The 18,741-nt window shown below is 46.5% G+C and overlaps 2 protein-coding genes across 3 annotated transcripts; one reads left to right on the top strand and one right to left on the bottom strand.

Annotated features, from left to right (window-relative positions):
- Positions 1-6,224: 6,224 nt before the first annotated feature.
- On the bottom strand, positions 6,225-13,452 carry cnot6l (CCR4-NOT transcription complex, subunit 6-like). Its single transcript, XM_037482289.2, has 12 exons — positions 13,349-13,452; positions 12,011-12,132; positions 11,632-11,818; positions 11,155-11,240; positions 10,994-11,083; positions 10,823-10,891; positions 10,476-10,633; positions 9,753-9,907; positions 9,097-9,248; positions 8,294-8,509; positions 7,994-8,196; positions 6,225-7,602 (listed from the first exon to the last, which is right to left on the bottom strand). Exons 2-12 carry the CDS (start codon positions 12,120-12,122, stop codon positions 7,381-7,383), a joined length of 1,650 nt encoding a protein of 549 aa, XP_037338186.1. The 5' UTR covers positions 12,123-12,132; positions 13,349-13,452; the 3' UTR covers positions 6,225-7,380.
- Positions 13,025-18,556, top strand: mrpl1 (mitochondrial ribosomal protein L1). 2 transcript variants are annotated; one of them, XM_037482370.2, is made up of 11 exons: positions 13,025-13,086; positions 14,175-14,260; positions 15,316-15,400; positions 15,481-15,748; positions 16,256-16,339; positions 16,490-16,561; positions 17,036-17,147; positions 17,234-17,334; positions 17,541-17,622; positions 18,220-18,311; positions 18,406-18,556. In XM_037482370.2, the coding sequence occupies exons 1-11, from the start codon at positions 13,043-13,045 to the stop codon at positions 18,415-18,417; spliced, it is 1,038 nt and encodes a 345-aa protein (XP_037338267.2). In that variant the 5' UTR covers positions 13,025-13,042; the 3' UTR covers positions 18,418-18,556. The 2 variants fall into 2 exon arrangements, with proteins under 2 accessions (XP_037338267.2, XP_062418619.1); XM_062562635.1 differs by lacking the exon at positions 13,025-13,086 and adding an exon at positions 13,522-13,631.
- The last annotated feature ends 185 nt before the right edge of the window (positions 18,557-18,741 follow it).

Here is an 18,741-nt window from a genome sequence, read left to right as displayed (position 1 = left end):
TGTGTTGGTTTGAGTAGTTCTCTTAGGATCTTCTACATGTGGAAGGACCCCATTAGTCCCTCCAGAGTCTCACTTTGAGTCCCACTAGTTCAGAACGATGAGCTGTAATAAGAAGACAAAACCACCTCTCAAACGTCTCTAAAGCCAGCGGATGAACCAATAAGAGGAGCAATGACTAAAATAATGCATAAATCGGCGTTCCTTGTGGTACCTGAGAGGGCGAGTGACGTCATCAGCGCTCATCCTGCCGCGGCGGCGTTGATTGGTCCTTTGTGAGGTCACTTTGGTTCAGGCTGCTAACAAGCCTTCGATATGTTACATCAGCCTGCTGGTGGAAACACACTGTGGAAATGACTTGTGTTTCTCTGGGTCTTAACGAGGATTAAACCAACCAAAGCTTCAGGGCCCTTTCACCTGCCTCATCGGGTCGGGACTCTTTAGTTTGACACGGACCCCCTGACACCGACCATCGACCCCCAAACAGCCTCGGCTTCATCACAGAACGTTTCACTATCATAGCGGATGTCTGAACTTTCGATTCTGCTGTTTAAGTCGGTAAACTGTGACTGTGGGGTTTCTCTTGTTGGCTGAGGGATGAGTTTGATGCAATAATAGACTCGTGAGGTGAAGAGGAAGCAGTTGAGAGCCTCTTGCTTCCTTTTCTCTGCCTCAGTTCTTCTTCTGCAGCAACAAAAGAATCTCTGCAGAAACCCTTCAAGTTCCGTTTCATCCTGAAAACGAAGCGAAACCAATTTCTTTGGATTCGTCTTACGGTGAAAAGGAAATATATTTATATATTAATATTAATTGAAGTTCATGTATTTAAAAAATGTCATTTTTTTGTGTAAATGTGTTACAGTTCAAACTGAAACGTTCTGATCAGCAAACATCTACCACTTTAAAATTTTCATTTGTTTATTAAGAATCAATGTGTAGGAAGCAAAAGACGATCTGAAAGATGAACTTTACAGTTATAAATGTTTAAAGTTTCATCTTCATCCGCCGTGTAGTCCTTCTGTGACAAGCAGACCAAAAACATCACATCCTTCACATTTCTGACATTTAGAAACTTAACTGGAAATGAATGTATAATTTACCTCTTTTGAACCAGTAGAAACGCCTCATGAGCTTTGAGGAGTCTGAAAATACTTCAGTATTTACTGTAAATGATGGCGCTTATCTAAAAGGGTTCTTAAAATGTGCATCTTATCTTCATGAATTACTTCCCAGAAAGGGATGTGGTGATCGGTTACAGACCTCGGAGATAAAAACAGAACGTTTAACTCCAGTTTGGTTCCTGGTACCAAGTTTCTGTTCCTGATCATGAAGCTGGTTTAAGTCTGTAGACCAGACTTATGTCACCTGAGCTGGACCCTCGAGGTCATGTGCTGCTTCCACAGAGATCTTGACTTTTCTTTGTTACATTGAAGTAAAGAGCTCGAGGCGATAAGAAGCATCACTGAAATTAAAATATTTGGTCGAAAAATGTCATGCAAATGAAGGGAAACGTGCAGGAAAAAAAAGTCATAATATGTGGTAAAAATATGTGACAAAAAATATCTTATGGTAATATTTGGTTGTGCGTCATGGAGAAAAAATATTTACCAAAAAATGTCAAAGCAAAACAAATTAAACAAATAATTGGTTGAAAATGTTTATGGACAAAAGTTCATAAAATGGAAATAAAAATATTAAGTTGAAAAAGCTAATGGGGAAAAAATAATTAATTTAATTAATTAATTAAGATCATCGCCCTCGATGGCGGATCCAGCTGTTAGTCAGCACCGGATCCACATCAGTCTCAGCACCACTGCAGCTCCACTCTGTGCACGATCTGCTGTCATGGACATACTTTGTCTCATGAAAGTAGAAAAATAGAAAAAAAAGTCACTAAATATTAACCAAAAAATGTCAAAGCAAAACAAATGAAACAAATAATTGTTTGAAAAATGTCATGGACAAAAGTTAAAAAAATGTTATGTTGAAAAAGCTGATGGGGAAAAATCAGGAGAATACGAGCTCTTCTCACTCAGAAGGCAGCGCACGTACTGATTCAGGCTCTCGTCATCTCCTGGACTATAATATAACGTGTTGAAACTGCTTATTTGACAAAATTTGTACGTTCTCGTAACTTGTTCTCCTGAGTTTGTATCTCTATGGTTGAAATGCACTTATTGTAAGTCTCTTTGGATGAAAGCTAAACGATGTGATGCAATTTCTCACAAGGTCTCAATCCACAAATTTCCACCACAAGGAGCACTTCCGTATTCTCCCCTTCATAAAGCCGGACTTCCCTCCCTCTCACATCACTCTCGTCTCTCCCTCTGACCCCGCTGCCCCCCCTCGCTGAGATGAAGACCCCCCCGCTGCTCCTCCTGTTGGCTGTGACTCTCTGCTGCTGCGTCGCCTCTCTGCACGGTGACAACTCTTTAATTAACCTTATTTAACCTTAATTCACCTGCATAGAAATGGGATTTATTCCCCTCCATTCATGTTATTTGTGTTAAACTTCTATTTGTGTTTCTATTTGTTAAGTCTTAGATCTTGTTGTAGATGACATGATTCTAAACACACCAAAGTGCACGCAGTAAATCGAATACTAAACCGTATTAAACCTTAAACAGCTGCACACGGAGCTGCTGACTGGACCCTTGAGGGGAGTTTTTCGTGGATTCCGTGGGGGATGAAATGTGTTGAAATTTAGAGGATTAATCTCTAAACTTTATGATCCTTAAATGTTGAATATTCCCAGCTCTGCCGACGCGGGGCTGTCGCTGCATCCGGACGACCTCTGACCCCGTGTCCACTCGGGTCATCCAGAGGGTCGAGGTGGTTCCTGTTTCAGGCCGCTGTCGTCGGATCGAGGTCATGTGAGTGCACTTCAGTCGTTGTGCAGAAGTTCTGACTCGTGTTGGATGTGAGTCACAAGAACCAAATGTAGAAACACTCAATTACAAGTAAAAGTCTGATATTCACATTTATTTCAAACTAAAGTTTAACGGAACATGAATGTCAAAGTGAAAGAAGTCATCTTGCAGCCTTTCAGTGTTTTTTGAGGAGCAGTAATTTTACATGTTGCTGCTGTTTTATCTGTCAGCACCTCCAGATTATTCATCATTCCTTTCTCTTATTTATTTTACTTTGGAGGGAGTCCGGCTGCTTGTGTCCCACTGCTTCCTGTTTTTATGCTAAGCTAAGCTAATGCTTAGTGACACTAAAGCAGTAAAATAACTGTAGTCATCAAGTAGAGCTTAAAAGTACACGTGTCGAGCCGTACAAGTCAGTAAATCTACTTGATATTTAAATGTGTGTCCAGTTAAATGAGAATAAGACGTTCCCCCCCCCCCCCCCCCCCCCCCCCCCCCCCCCCCCCCAGAGTGACCCGGAGGAACGGCTCAAAGTTGTGTGTGAACCCGGACGAGGCCTGGCTGCACGTCCTGCTCAGCAGACAGCAGCACCGGGCCTGAGTCCCACCTGACGGGGGCGGGACATCACAGAGGACGTCTCACCTGGGGAGGACGTCTCACCTGGGGAGGTCCCATAATGCTTTGCACTGAATGTGGGAGCATTTTGGACAAAAGCTTTTTGAATTTAACCATCAATGAATAATGAGAAACTTTTTAGTTGAAGGAAATCCACCAAATAAACTGTTTATTCCCAAAGGTGTAAAATATCCTCTGAAGTTGGTCATTGTTATTATTATAATTATATAATATTCTTTCATGACAACACAACTACCCCTCTCTCCTCTTTAGTACTTTCTGAATGAATGTTAATTCCTATTTTTATTTCTCAGCTTCTGCTCTAAACTCTGATCACATCATCTGCTTCATAGAAGTTTTGGACTCATGATTTGATCTTATTGCAAAAAGACACAAATCTCTCCTGTTTAGTAAAAATGTGAAACGACTTGAATGAATCTGTGAGACTTTGAACCGTATTTCCATGAATAAAAATCACAGACAAACTTGCAAAAAAGGACGTGTTTATTGCCTCCAGGAGGAGTGTGTGTGTGGGGGGGGGGGGGGGGGGGGGGGGAGGAAACTGTCTTTACAAACAAGAGTTAAATAAAAAACCACGAGGACCAAAAATCAAAACAAATCCCTCCTAATCTCTCAGATTAGATTCATGATCCCAAACAGCCTCGTCTGGATGGATTCCTTCTCCTCGTGAGGGACTTTTGGTTCACTTTGTTATCTCATGTCAGATATCCAGACTTCAAGACAATATGTGTTTCCTACATTTCCCACAATGCATCCTGATGGTTCTTTGTTTTCTGTATTCCTGCTTTAAAATCACACACCTCCAGGTTTATTAATGCAGGTTCTGTTAAACTCAAACTGATGACATCACTGTTGTGTAATCATTTAAAAAGAAAAGGACGTGAACTCAACTTTACGTGTAAAAGTTCAGATAAAGAATAAATTCATCTTCATAAGAGATTCACAGAGAATGTTGAAATTATATGAAAACAAACACTTCCCAAAATATAATCTCAACGTGTTTTTTATGATTTGAAGTTTATGGTTATTTTGTGGATTACAAACTGGATTTCTTTGCCTCCGATCAGCTGTGACGTTCATGAAGGTGTAAACGAGGCCCTGCAGAGAACATCTGAGTCAGCACTTCCTCCTCCGTCAGACACACCTCCACCCGACTCGCTCCACCGCGTTTACCCTCAGCTCTTTGTCCCGTCAGCTCTGCCCCTCAGAGCCCAACGTGGGGCTGCTGGGCCTCCTCTCGTCTGCAGAGGGTCTAACAGCTGATCTGGTGTCAGAGTGCAGTTCTTTAAAGAGGAAGTAGCACCGATGATCCTCAGCAGCTTTCACCTCAATGATTCTGAGGACCTTTGTTTCAGAAATGAAAGATTTGTTCTTTTAATCACCAAACTGATTCATTCATTTTAAAATGGACCCCTCAGTAAGCAGTGCATTGACCTGTATGATAGGATGGAGGGATAGATGGAGAGATGATGGGATGGAGGTATGATAGGATGGAGGGATAGATGGAGAGATGATGGGATGGAGGGGTGATAGGATGGAGGCGTAGATGGAGGTATGATGGGATGAAGGCGTAGATGGAGGTATGATAGGATGGAGGCGTAGATGGAGGTATGATAGGATGGAGGGGTAGATGGAGGTATGATAAGATGGAGGCGTAGATGGAGGTATGATAAGATGGAGGCGTAGATGGAGGTATGATAGGATGGAGGGGTGATAGGATGGAGGGGTAGATGGAGGTATGATAGGATGGAGGCGTAGATGGAGGTATGATAGGATGGAGGCGTAGATGGAGGTATGATAGGATGGAGGGGTAGATGGAGGTATGATAGGATGGAGGCGTAGATGGAGGTATGATAAGATGGAGGCGTAGATGGAGGTATGATAGGATGGAGGGGTGATAGGATGGAGGGGTAGATGGAGGTATGATAGGATGGAGGCGTAGATGGAGGTATGATAGGATGGAGGCGTAGATGGAGGTATGATAGGATGGAGGGGTAGATGGAGGTATGATAGGATGGAGGGGTAGATGGAGGTATGATAGGATGGAGGCGTAGATGGAGGTATGATAGGATGGAGGCGTAGATGGAGGTATGATAGGATGGAGGGGTAGATGGAGGTATGATAGGATGGAGGGGTAAATGGAGGTATGATAGGATGGAGGGGTAGATGGAGGTATGATAGGATGGAGGCGTAGATGGAGGTATGATAGGATGGAGGCGTAGATGGAGGTATGATAGGATGGAGGGGTAGATGGAGGTATGATAGGATGGAGGGGTAGATGGAGGTATGATAGGATGGAGGCGTAGATGGAGGTATGATAGGATGGAGGCGTAGATGGAGGTATGATAGGATGGAGGGGTAGATGGAGGTATGATAGGATGGAGGGGTAGATGGAGGTATGATAGGATGGAGGCGTAGATGGAGGTATGATAGGATGGAGGCGTAGATGGAGGTATGATAGGATGGAGGGGTAGATGGAGGTATGATAGGATGGAGGCGTAGATGGAGGTATGATAGGATGGAGGCGTAGATGGAGGGGTGATGGTTCCTCTCTGAGTCTTGGTCTCATGGGCAGTGCTGCTGTCGTACAAATGAGGCACGTTGTTGTAGAGAAGAAGACGTCCACTGGGACAGAAGCAGCTGTCCCTCGTGGTGAAGATGCTGAAGGTCTGGGGGGACGTGTGAGGACGGCTCTGCTCACAGAGGAGAGAGACGCCCCGTCCTCAAATCAGTTTGACTCGTGTGCCGCTGCCGTACGGAACCACCAACAGAACCCGGGGGGCCTCAAAGTGCTCACAGAGCAGAGGTCACAGCAGAGGTCACAGCGAGCCGATGCCATTTATGACCTCATTACGGCTTCTCTTCTTCAGATAGTGAGCAGAGCAAAGGTGAACAAAGATCTATAGATATAGAGATATATATATATATATATATATATCTCTACAGCAGCAGTTTTATCCAAAAATGGCACCAATACAACAAGGCTGTGCCTCATGAACGGCTTGTGGTGCTGGATGCGTCGCCCTGGAAGAAGCCTTTGTTTTATTGGTAAATACATTCCGCTGCAGGTTCATTAATCTCTGACACGATAAACAATAAATATCATCTCATGGTCGGCGGGGGGCGGGGGGGGTGGGGAGGGGGGAGGGGGGGGGGGGGGGGTCTTTGGCTGAACGGTGACACGACGCTTCCTTTAAGAGCCCTTTAAAAGCACCTGAAGCACCTTGTTAGTCAACATGTGCCACTTCATCACTTCTAACTGTTCATCTCGAAGCCAAAGCATTTTCGTTTTTTTGGTCACAGTTCGATGACCGTGTTGTGGAGGAGGAAGAGGAAGAGGAAGAGGAAGAGTCGTGGTGGATTCACGTGGCAGCGAGATGCGACCATCGCCATGGTGATGGTTTCAAGGACATAACCTGATGGCTTTAAAACCATCACCATGATGTCACATTCTACTTCCTGTGTGTTTGACTGGCTACATAAAAACAGCAGGTGACGAGAAGGACTGAGAGGGTTTGTTTTGCTCGTTTGAGGGACGGCGGACTTTAACAAATAAATAAATTCACTCGAATAAAACTCCCCGTCTGTGTGGAACGTGAAGAAGAAAAAGAACAAATGAACTTGGTGTAGTTTATCTTTAAAAAGTCCATTGTATTAGTCGTCATGGTTTGTTGTTTTAGAGGGGGGGGTACAAACAATAGACATTGAGGTACAATAGCAACTCCATCCTTAGCCAGACATTTGGTGTTAAAGGAGGGGGGGGGGGGGTGTAGAACAGATGTAAGAAAACAAACATGTACCAATGGGTGAAAACATGATCGGTGGTTTGTATAAAGCAGTAGGGGGGCAGGGGGGGGGGGGGGGGGGGGGCGCTGCACTACCTGTGGACCGGCAGGTGCAGCCCGTTGAGGGGGTTGAGCGGGTGGGGCGGGGGGGCGTGCAGCTCCAGCTGGGCCAGCAGGGAGAAGTGGTCCGAGGGCACGTGGGGGTGGGGGCAGCCGGTGACGCTGTTGTCGCTGAGCCACTGGCTGTCCAGAGGGCCCAGAAGGCCCAGGACACTCATGTGGGTCCTGGAGAAGAAGATGTAGTCGATGACGCCCTGAGGACACAAAGAGGTCATGTGATCTCAAATTTAGTGAACGATGACAAGCCATCAACCACAAACCTTTCATTTATTCAAAGTGGGAACAAATCAGCGCCAGTGGCTCAAAGGGATTAAACGTTAAAGCATTGTTTTACTAAAGTAATTCATTTAGGAACTAAATAATGATCTGATGTTTGGAATGAGACCAGCACAGAGACCCCAGTGTTTTATCTCAGAGAATAAAAACATAGACTTGACCTTCTGAGTTTATAAAAGCTTTCCAGTTGTTCTACGTTCGGCCCAGTAAACTATAAACACTTTATTTACATTATTAGTGACCGTTTGTGCAGATAACTTTGTTGCAGGAGCATCAGGAGGAGGAGCAGCAGGAGGAGGCGGCGCTCACCTTGAAGTCGTAGGTGTAGTTGGTGTAGGGCATCTGGCTGCCGTCGTAGGCGCTCTTCAGCTGGAAGCTGTGCGTCACGCTGCCGTTGGACGGGCCGTTCTTGGCGCTGCAGCTGAAGTTGGTGAGACAGTCGTTGTAGCGGAGCTCCTTGAAGTCCTTGTGGGTCTCGGCCACGCCTCCGTTGCTCAGGTATTCCACCACACCTGGATGGCATATCGTCATATGAGTGTACATCTACACTAGAGACACAGCTGAGGGACCAGCGAGAGCTTCCTGAAGGGGGGGGGGGGGGGGGCCTACCGGAGTCGGGCAGCGAGTTGAGGTCGGCGCACAGGACGATGGGGATGGAGGACGGGTCGCCGGACGCCGCGGAGCCGGACGCCCTCTCGGCGATGCTCTTCAGCTCCGACAGGAACATCATGGTCTGGACCAGCTTGACGTCCGAGTACTCGGGGTCCCAGTGCATGTGGGCGTTGGCCACCAGGATCAGCTGCCTCTCCTGAGGCGGCTTCCCGCCTGAAAATGGACACTCCAAACATGAGGGGGGGGGGGGGGGCGGCTTCTGAAACCCCCCAAATAAACCACACCATGGTCTCCTTTTAGCTACAGAAAAGCTCTGATGCAACTTGAGAAGAGTTTTTGTGCATTAGAATAAAAGTACTAAAAGGGAAGAGAAGGAATAACAGAACAAAACAACCACAAACAGGGAAGTTAAAGTGTGCACGTGCTGTCATTGTCAACCACAGGTTCCTCTCTTCATCTGCGTGGTGCTACTAGCAGACCTTTAAGATGCAGATGAGCTGTTAGTCCATCAACTGTTGATAAGTAATTAATCCTCTTAGGTGTGAGGATTTGATGCCTTTTACTGTGGTGTATTATGTAGAAAGTACATTATAAGAGACCTGTAGAGACCCTTCAATCCTTGAAACTGGAGACCATAGACTCATGGAGCAGAGGAGTCGCCCCCTGCTGGTCACTACACAGAATGCAGCTTTAAGATGTGAAGCTTCATTAAGAAGGCTGATACCGTATCGAACATCTTTGAGCGGAGGGGGGGTCGTTACTAAAAGGACATCCTGTTGTTCTCTGGAGATGCTTCTTACCCTCAGAGAACAGTTCCTTGTTGACCTCGAGCAGAACGGCCACCCCGATGTTGTCTTTGGTCATCACTCTGTTCAGCATGACCTCTGACCCCTCAGAGTTGGCCAAGGCCACCTGGTTGAACTCCACGGTGTGTTTCTGGACCAGAGTGAACCTGCAGGAACACACACACACACACACACACACACACAGTTTCTATTGTGAAATCTGAAGAAGAACTCTCGGCTCTCGGCATAGGCGTAACCACGCATCTATTGGGTGGGTCGCGTCCCCCCCCCATATTGAGAAAATATATGTTCTCCTCTTATGTTCAAACAGTTTATTAAATGCCCAACCAGAGAGGAGAACACGCTGGATCACTGTTACACCACACCTGCCCACACAAGCCCAACACCCACCTTCAAACAATGATGGGGAAGGGTATTCATTTGGACCCCCCCAATGTCAAAACCATGGTTACGCCCTTGGCTCTCGGGCTGCTTTTATTGTGAAACTCGTGTCACTGAAACAGGAAGCAGTTCCTAGCTTGCAGTTTCTTTGTCTCTGGTTGAAGCACTAAACATCTGTAAGGTCTTTCCACAAAATAAAAGCATCAAAGACCCTTTTAAGAACAGACCTTATTGAGTGGTTTCTGTCGGAGGAGGATGGAGGAACTCACTTGTCGGTCTTGAAGAACACGGCGCAGCCGTCCACGTGTTTCCTCTCCTGCTCAGAAACCAGTTTGGCTCGAGACTTTGGGCAGAAGTAGCCGTCATAACCGCGCTGCTTCAGGGTGTCCAGGAACATGGTGTAGTACTGCTCCGTCTCCACCTCCTGCACACACACGCACACGCACACACACACACACACACACACACGCACACGCACACGCACACGCACACACACACACACGCACACACACACACACACACACACACAGACACACACACACAGGTGCACTAAGAACTTTTTTTTCCTTTTAATTACAGAAAACCTGCAGACTACATTTCCCATCAGCCCCGGCTGTGCTCAGTGCTTCTTGATTCTATAACTTATCACTACAAAACAAATATGAAAAATGATTTCTGCCCATGCAAAGTTATTGTGTAAATAGATAATGCCGAGACCAAAAATGAGCAACGATGATTGTAAAACTGAATAGTTAATAATGTATGAATTTATATCCAATAAATTAAATAAATACTGTATGTCTTTTGTCCGGTGAAACATTAAAGTCAACAATGACACCTTATGGAAGTAAGACGTTACTGCAGATAAACCTCTGGTGTTCCTCTGATTAAGTCCTTTTTATTCTTCTCTGACGTGATGCACACTGATCAAAGCACCACGATGTGTGTTTGATAGACAGATTGCGTCATTGACCTGATGGACTCATGTTTACCTGCAGGCTGATGATGTCGGCGTCGCAGCTGGTGATCTCCTCCATGATGCCCTTCTTGCGGTACTCCCAGTTGAGGGCCCAGGACGGGCAGTAGGCGTACAGCTGCCGCGTGGCGTACTTGTCGCACAGCACGTTGTAGCACATGACCGTGAACACGGCTGGAGAACAACAACAACAACAACAAACACACAAGACCACCTCTGAACTATAGCCACACATCAACATCGAGCGTAACGTTAAACTACAGAATCTCTTGCAGTGCTGGTGAAGCGACTGACTCCTCCGCCTGTGATCATCTCACCTGGTGGAGTGAACCAGTAAACAATCCATCTCCATGACGACCTTACCTGTGGGACGCGTTGGGTCTCGCTCCTTCAGGGTGATCCAGGGTCTTTGGGGGAGCTGCTCCGGGTGCACTGCGGACGACACGGAGACACGAGGAACGCTCACTCCTCTGGGACCGGGCGGGGGGGGCAGAGGGGAGGGGGGGGGTGTTCGGTATTCAGGAGGACGCTCACCTGCTAGATTGTCGAGCATGTAGTTCAGAAGCTTTCTGGTTCCGTCCGGCTCCTGGTACAGATTGAGGATGTCCGGGGACAGAGGGTTTCCTGCAGAGGAAACGTTAATAGATGATTGACACAAACAAGCAACAAGTAACAACACAAAAAAAGAGACTCACCTTTGAGCCCCAGGGTTTGCAACTGGAAAAGCCTCCCGAGTTCATAAGGCAGAACTCGTAGAAGATTGTTGTTTAAAAGCAACTCCCTGCAGGACAGAATGACAGAAGCTCCAGTGAGTCTTTGTCTTTCAGGAACCTTTTCCTGGTGATCATTAGTTGAGACCAGGCAGACACGGCTAAGTGAAGGGGACGCCTCTGATTGGAGGAATCCATCCTCTGTGAGAGGTGGACCCCCGTCAGGAGAACAGAGAGACCCCGACGCACTAAGCGATCATCACACGTCACCGATATCACAATCTGACTCCATGCGAAGCTTCCACAGCTACAGTCACACATACAGTTTAGTACAAGGGGGGATATTTGAGTCCAGAAGGACGGGTTGACCTTCATCAAAGTCCATTCAAAGGCCATTAAGAGGTGTTCAGTCAATGTGCAGTTTGACTTCATCACACCTCCTGAGGTCCCGGCGTCAGGTACCTGAGAGACACCATGTTGCCCAGCTCGGCCGGCAGGCTGCGCAGCTTATTGGACGACAGGTTCAGGTAGGCCAGGTGGGGCAGCTTGGCGATGTCGGGCGGGATGCGGCTCAGGTTGTTGTCGTTGATGTGCAGCGCCGTCAGGTGGCTGAGGGTCCACAGGGAGCTGCTCAGGCTCCTCACTCGGCCTGACAGGAAGAACAGAGAGGGCTCAGCATCCTGCCGCTGCATCCGGAAAACGTCTCATTGGACACCTTTTTCACGCTAAAAGCAAGAAGCTGAAAAGATATAACGGGACTAAACCAGAGATACATTTCTAGATGTCTCTCTGCCTTTAGGAGACTCCACCATCTTCTCAAGGGTTCGCTAGTTGGACTGACCAGAAATCTCCAGCTCGGCCCAGTAAGACTTCTTCCCGCTGGCCGCCTCATCCGCTGGCATGATGGTGTAACATCTGCGGGGATCTGGAGGATCATATTTTTCCTTTGGCATACCTGTTAATCTGAAGAACGAAGCAAAGGGTGAATTAAGAGCCCATTACAAATAAGAGCTATTCCTGCAACAACAAACATGAATGGTCATTTAAATGAGATAAATTAAAGTCACACAACAGGGAACCTTTAAATAAAAAGGAACATGGTTCAAACGAAAGGCAAAATACACATCATTATTTCTTTTGATTATTACACTAGCTGATGTAAAATATAACTTAAAGTAAAATGCTGTTTCTGAGAAACCAAAGCAACGTCCAACAGTCCCATAGATAATTAAATCAGCAAATGCTCAATGCTGGAGGAATATTCTAATTAAGATCACCGTGACAACCAGAGATAAAATAAATAAATAAGTAGACTAACTATAGACGGCACATATTGGCCTGCAACACAACGAGTAATTATTTATTTTTTTAATATCAAATCCCTCCCTTAACGCTGCCTCAGCATGTTTAAATTATGATACAGATGCCAACAACACACAGTAACCAGAAGGTAATGTGAATGTTCTCCGTCACATCTGTGAAAAAGCTCTAGAAAGGTCTCACTGTGACGTAAGTGACGAGATGTTCTGAACCTGATGGTATTTATTACTAAAATAACTTTGGAGGAGACTTAAATAACTTGTTTACACACTGCTGGGTCACGTGGGCAGATACACATTATGGTTACACATATGTCACGTGACACCATGACGCTGCTGGTCAACGTGCATCTGGTGTGACAGATAGGCGAGCCGTTGCCTTGGAAACAACTCTGCGAAGGCGGGAGATTTTTTATTTTTTATTTTGTTTTTGTAAATGGTAAACATGTAGCGGGGGGGGGGGTCGGGGGTTGGGGGGGCACTGCGCGACAGCTGCGAACCCAAACATAGATGTGATGTCAAAAGTGACACCTGACGTGCGGCACGTGACGCGAATGGGGGGGGGCACCTCTCACCAGCTGTCATACCTGGCATCGAGGTAACCCCCCCCCCCCTTCTCTCGCTTATGACTGTTTTAAACATAAAACAAAACCGTTGGAAGCACTACGCGCGCGGCGGGGTTTTTTTAGCCGGGGGGGGGGGGGGGGGTAAGGGGGGGCTAAGGGGGGGGGGGTAAACGGTTGACGGAGTCGGTTCAAACCGAAGCGGATCCAACGTCCCGGCGCCGCGGACCTTCTCGCCCGTGACAAGCCCGGGCGAGAAGGTCCGCGGCGCCGGGACGCAGCGAGGCGGGACGTTACCTTCATCCGGGGCCGGGGGGAGACGCTCTACGGGGGGGTCGGTGGCGACATGCGGACGCGGCTGTTGAACCCGTTCAGACCCTGAACGCCTCGGAAGCAGAAGGAAGAACAACAAACGCGACTTCCGCTCGTACTCGTCGAGCCCGCCGCGCGCGCGCACGCGGTCTCTCTCCGTCGCTCGTGCGGTTTTTCAAGTCAATTTGTGAACGATTGTGAGCTTATTTTTATTGGGAATGAAATAAGACGATGTTCTAAATGCATATTGTGCTGTTCCTCCTTTGAAGTAATTACAATGTTAATATATAGTCTGTTCTGTTATGAGTTATTAGAAAATCAAATGATCTCTTAATGTTATAAAGATGCCCATTGTAAATTTGTTTTTTATTTTTATATTTGGATAAAACTGCATAATTTGGCAAAGCATATGTTCTCGATCATATTCATGTATATATTTAGATACATAAATGACGACGTAAACTAAAGACACCTGTCCTGACTACACCTGGACCAGCTAGCACTTTATTAGCACGAGGGCACTGACTTACAGCACGTTGTAGTTTGGCTTGCTTGGCTGTTTTTCTGGGTCTGTTCCCTCTTGGCTGAATGCACTTATTGCACTTATTGTCAGTTAATGTAATGAAAATGAAACATTTACTAAAATATAGTACTCATTGGTACATCAAACACATGCCGAATGTAAAAGTGGATGAAAACCACTGCATAGGCTAACTCGAGATGTGTTGTGTACTTTCGGCATTTACCAAGAATCAAAGCCCAAAGTAAAAAGCTGTACATTGTTGAACGGGGATCTGTTTTTTTCTCCCAGGTGGAACCGTTCCTCGCGACTCTTGTTTCCACACGGACCAACGGGCCTCTCAGACATGGCCACCTGCACTCGCACCGTGTGGAAAGGTCAGTTGTTTTTTTAAGTTTAACTTACAGTTAATTATTTAGGTCATGTAACGTTATATTATAGTGAGTACACAACCATTGTTAAGCCCTTTATAGTCAATTATATTTTAGTTTAAAAGGCCAAACAGCCACTACGCCTGTTAGCTTCGTTCGTTAGCCGAACCAGGAGCGCATTTGAATCATCTCTGTTGTATTACTATTGTGTTTTATAGTTCCACACATCGGACAACCTGAAGGGCGTGTCGTAATTATTACAATCATTCGATCATTTCGTCATTCATTGTTTCAAAAAGGCAGTTTTTCTATTACATGAAATGAATCGTTTTGTTTGAGCGTCCTTGAACCAAAACACGTCGGAGACGAGGAGTAAAAAACATCAACATTTTGTAGTAGTAAATCACAAGGAATTAAATAGTTAACAGCTTATTGGACTGTCAGAACTGCGATAATAATAAAGCTGATTAAGAGAACACAGTCATGACGTGCTCTTTGTGAGAAGATCATTACTTTTGATCATATAACTAACAACTAAACAAAAGAGCATTATCATCCAATTCAACTTTACACCGTATTCATGTGTCAGCTGTTTCTGCCCTTCCAATGTAATCAATGTGCTTAAAATGGGTCTAATTCATTCCACTTGCAGTCAGCGGAACACACAAACCGACAACCAGCTGCAGCCAGATGTTCAGACAGGTTCACATTCTCAGCACCGATGGCGTCGGAGCACGCGTTAAGTTTCCAAAGCTCGCTGTCGTCTCCATTAAATGAAATTGACTTTCATCAAGTGACAAATAGTTCCACTTTTGACATGATTTTTAAAACCTTTTTATAATCAATTTGATCCAACTCCATTTTATCTAATGACGCGTACGGCTCCTTTTGTAATGCAGCATTTTGCAGGACTCTTCCCCTCCTGCTCTGGCACAATTCCAGTGTGTTCTTATTCTAGATAAAGCTGAAATGGCCTTTCTATGGACGGAGATGGCTGTGCGCCCCCCCCCCCCCGGTCTGTCGGCCTTCCGTCTCTTAGCAGCTTTTGTTCTCTGTTCCAGTTCTGGCGGGATGTCAGAGGCAGCTGCTGAGGGCCGGCGGCCCCGCCCCCCCGAATCCTCCCGTCAGGACTCTAGCAGCCGTCAAGTGAGTGCGCAGACCTGTGGTGTTCAGTCTGTCCAGTGCCCCCCCCCCCCCCGCTGACCCGCGTGTTTCTCCCCGCTCAGGCCAATGAGGAAAGACAAGAAAGAGGAGGCCGCGAAGGAGGCGAAGCCGGCAAGGCGCGTCGTGGATGACGCGGGGCGACACAAGCCGTACGGCAGGACGGCGTGGGCGCCTGTGGACGACGTGTACTTCGTGAGGTACTACCCCCGCCAGGTCCACGGCGTCGCGGACGCCATCCACATGCTGAAGAAGTTCCAGAGGTTGGACTTCGCTCCCGTCAAGCAGCCCGTGTACATCGACCTGAGGCTGGACATGAAGCTGGAGAAGAAGGTATGTTACTGGGGAGGGGCTTCTTTCATTATGGTCCATTTGTGATGGAAAGTCTTGTTCCTTCCTGATTCTTTTGTTATTTAAGATCCACTAGTTGCTCTAAAAGGGGAGGACAACATCACAGAAACATCATTATAAGGCCAATGTTACGTAAATCTACAAATGACTGTCACATGATGTTTCAATCTCTTATTTTAGCTGCTGCACTATTTTGACTTTATAGACTTGGTTCCACTGCTTTTCTTTTTCATGCATGTATTTTGTTATTTGTGTATCTTTAGTTGACGGGAGTCTTGACATCTGAGATGTTTGTTTTAAACAACTTTAACATCATTCCGGAAAAAAAGCCCAGAATGCTCAGCGGCTCGTTTCCACATGAGTGCAGGCGTGTTCCTCTGCATGATGAATGAGGAACACGCCTCGCAAATCAAAGATTGAAGCGCTGCCACAAAGGTTTTAAGATCGACGTCCCTCCTGTTTAAATTTTAAACCCCCCCCCCCCCACAGAAAAGAGTGGACTCGTTCGTCAGCACGGTGCACCTCCCTCACCCCTTCAGGACGGAGATGAACAGAGTCCTGGTCTTCACCGAGGTAAAAGCTTCTGATGGGGGGGCTCTAATGTGATGAAGGTGTGCAGCCTTTGATCTCAGGAAGCTGACGAGTGGGGGGGGGGCGGAGTGACACTCTGACCCCCCCCTCCTCCCCCCCACAGGGTCAGATCTGACCAGTCTCTCTCCGCAGGATGCCGATCAGGCTCGAGCTGCGCTGGAGGGCGGGGCCGTGCTCGCCGGGGGGGTCGAGCTCATACAGTCGGTGAGTTCATCGTCCTCTTCTTATATTTTAATTGTAAATATATGAGCTGGTTTTCAGAGGGAAACAAAGTTCAAACTTTAAAGCTTCTCTCTTGTGCATCTCAAAGCTGGTGCAGATGTGCCCAGCAGGTGGCGTTAGTCACATTATCAGGCAGCTCCTGGTTCACTGAGAAGGTCTCTGATCCCTATCCGAACATCTCAATCTCTCTGCTGCAGCCTCCTTGTCCTTTAATCTCCTTCCGCCAGGGGTTCCACAGTGGGTCACATGATCGATGGGTGGTGACGTAATGATTCATGTGGGACAACCACTGGTTTTACAAGTAAAGGGTTATTGAGCTGAGCTGCTGTTTGACACCTTTGTGTTTTAATTAGCTGCTAGAACGTGAGAACACATGAGCTGTGGAGACAATCACACACACACACACACACACACACACACACACACCCCTCATCCCGTTTTTGGATTCATCTGCAGATCTTGGATGAGGAGATTTCTGCCGACTACTACGTGGCGGTGCCGGCGATTCTGCCCAAGCTCGTCCCGCTGAAGAACAAGCTGAGGAAGAAGTTCCCAAAGGGCAAAAGAGGTGAAGGTCCCGACAGCATGTGCAGCACGGTGGGACCGGAGTGCAGGGGTGGTTTACACGTCTCCTCCCTCCCTGTGGACTCTCAGGCTCAGTCAGCAGCGACATTCCCCAGATGTTGGAGCTGTTCCAGAAGGGTCACGAGGTCCTGGTGGAGAACGACTGCTACGTCAGGACGCAGATCGCCACGGTACGTGTGGAGGCCCTCAGGGGGCGGGGCAGGGAGGAAGCCTCTCCGTGGGCATCTGGAGACGTCTTCATTCAAACGAGCAGACAGATGTTCGGGTTCATGTGACCTGAGATGCAGCTCTACATCGGCTTCTATTTCTTCCCACGTGGGATTTTACTTTTTAAAGTGAACTTTGTGTGAACGTGTTGCTCCTCGTGTCGTCACAGCTGGACATGAGCACAGAGCAGATCCTCAGCAACCTGCGGAGAGTCCTGATGGACGTCTGCTCGCACCGACCCGCCAACACGGGTACGTTCAGCACACAACCGTAAAGCATGAATGCAAACGTCTGGTTTCTCTGATGAATCTCGACTGTGCAGATCGGTACGTTGTTGTAACTAAACAAACAAATACATCGAAACAAACAAGGAAAACAACGAGAAAAGGTAGGTCTTAAGTTGAGTCTGGTGAGGAATATTGTGGTATATTAATGAAAACAGTCAAAAGAAATTACCGTGTGTGTCGCTCTTGATTATTATGCACAACATTGATTTATCTTTTTTACTAAATTTGCAGCATAATGCAAAGAAAAAAGACTCCAAAAGCAGAAGGACGGGGAAAATATCCCGCTGTTTTTTATTTATTTTTAATTTCCTGAATCATTCTGCCGACGGGTGCCCTTGTCTGTGCTCGTACCAGGAAGCTTTAACTTATTTGGGCGATGTCATTTCATCCCTTTTCACAGGAGGATTATTATCGTTATTAAAGGGGAATACTTGTTGTTGTGTTCACTGATTTGTGTTTGTTTTGGAAAGTAGAAACTACAAGTTTCCTTTTGACTTCACCCCCCTCCCCCACATTGACACATTGAATCTTGACACTCCTCCTCCTCCTCCTCTTCCTCAGGACCTTTCATTGAGCGTGCGATCATCGCCAGTCAAACCAGTGAAGCTCTGTGGTTCAGGAGCCAGGACGTCCTGCCCGAGGACAAAGCAAATGTACATTAATTCATGCTCTGTGTTGAATAAATGTTTGTTCTGAGTTTGGCTCCCGACTTTATATGTTTAAAAAAACAAGATATATGTGTTGCAGTCCTCCATGTGAACAGCAGGGGGCGGAGGTCTGACGTCATAGAATCCAGGATTTGATTTGATCTGTAACACATTTTATATTCACAAAGAGACACACTTTTATTACCACTTATTTAGCTGATTTCTAATAAATGCTTGAGCTTTCTTTTTAATCCTGTTGATCGGTTTCTTTCCTGATACAGATAGTGGAAATAAAGATGGGCGTTTTATTCATTATTATATGCTTTCGTAGTTAAAACAACTAAACAATTAGTTTGGAACAATGATCCACAAAATCAATAAATAATTCTCCCTTTGTTTGCCCAGCATCTGAACAATAAACATAAGTCATAATTTC

Source organism: Pungitius pungitius, chromosome 5 (assembly GCF_949316345.1).
Source record: "Pungitius pungitius chromosome 5, fPunPun2.1, whole genome shotgun sequence".
In the NCBI taxonomy this organism is placed as follows: domain Eukaryota; kingdom Metazoa; phylum Chordata; class Actinopteri; order Perciformes; family Gasterosteidae; genus Pungitius; species Pungitius pungitius.
Note: the sequence above shows the minus strand (reverse complement) of the source record. Positions and strands in the feature narration are given on the sequence as shown.

Bases quoted from the DNA above. Each gene is read 5' to 3' on its own strand.
- cnot6l (XM_037482289.2), bottom strand. From the start codon at position 12,122: ATGCCAAAGGAAAAATATGATCCTCCAGATCCCCGCAGATGTTACACC. The intron at 11,084-11,154 runs GTGAGTCTCTTT...TTTCCTCTGCAG, and splicing joins GCAAACCCTGGGGCTCAAAG to GAAACCCTCTGTCCCCGGAC. The intron at 8,510-9,096 runs GTAAGAAGCATC...GTCCATTTTCAG, and splicing joins CAAGGAACTGTTCTCTGAGG to GCGGGAAGCCGCCTCAGGAG.
- mrpl1 (XM_037482370.2), top strand. From the start codon at position 13,043: ATGGGGGGGGGCACCTCTCACCAGCTGTCATACCTGGCATCGAG. The intron at 16,340-16,489 runs GTAAAAGCTTCT...CTCTCTCCGCAG, and splicing joins GAGTCCTGGTCTTCACCGAG to GATGCCGATCAGGCTCGAGC. The intron at 17,335-17,540 runs GTACGTGTGGAG...GTGTCGTCACAG, and splicing joins TCAGGACGCAGATCGCCACG to CTGGACATGAGCACAGAGCA.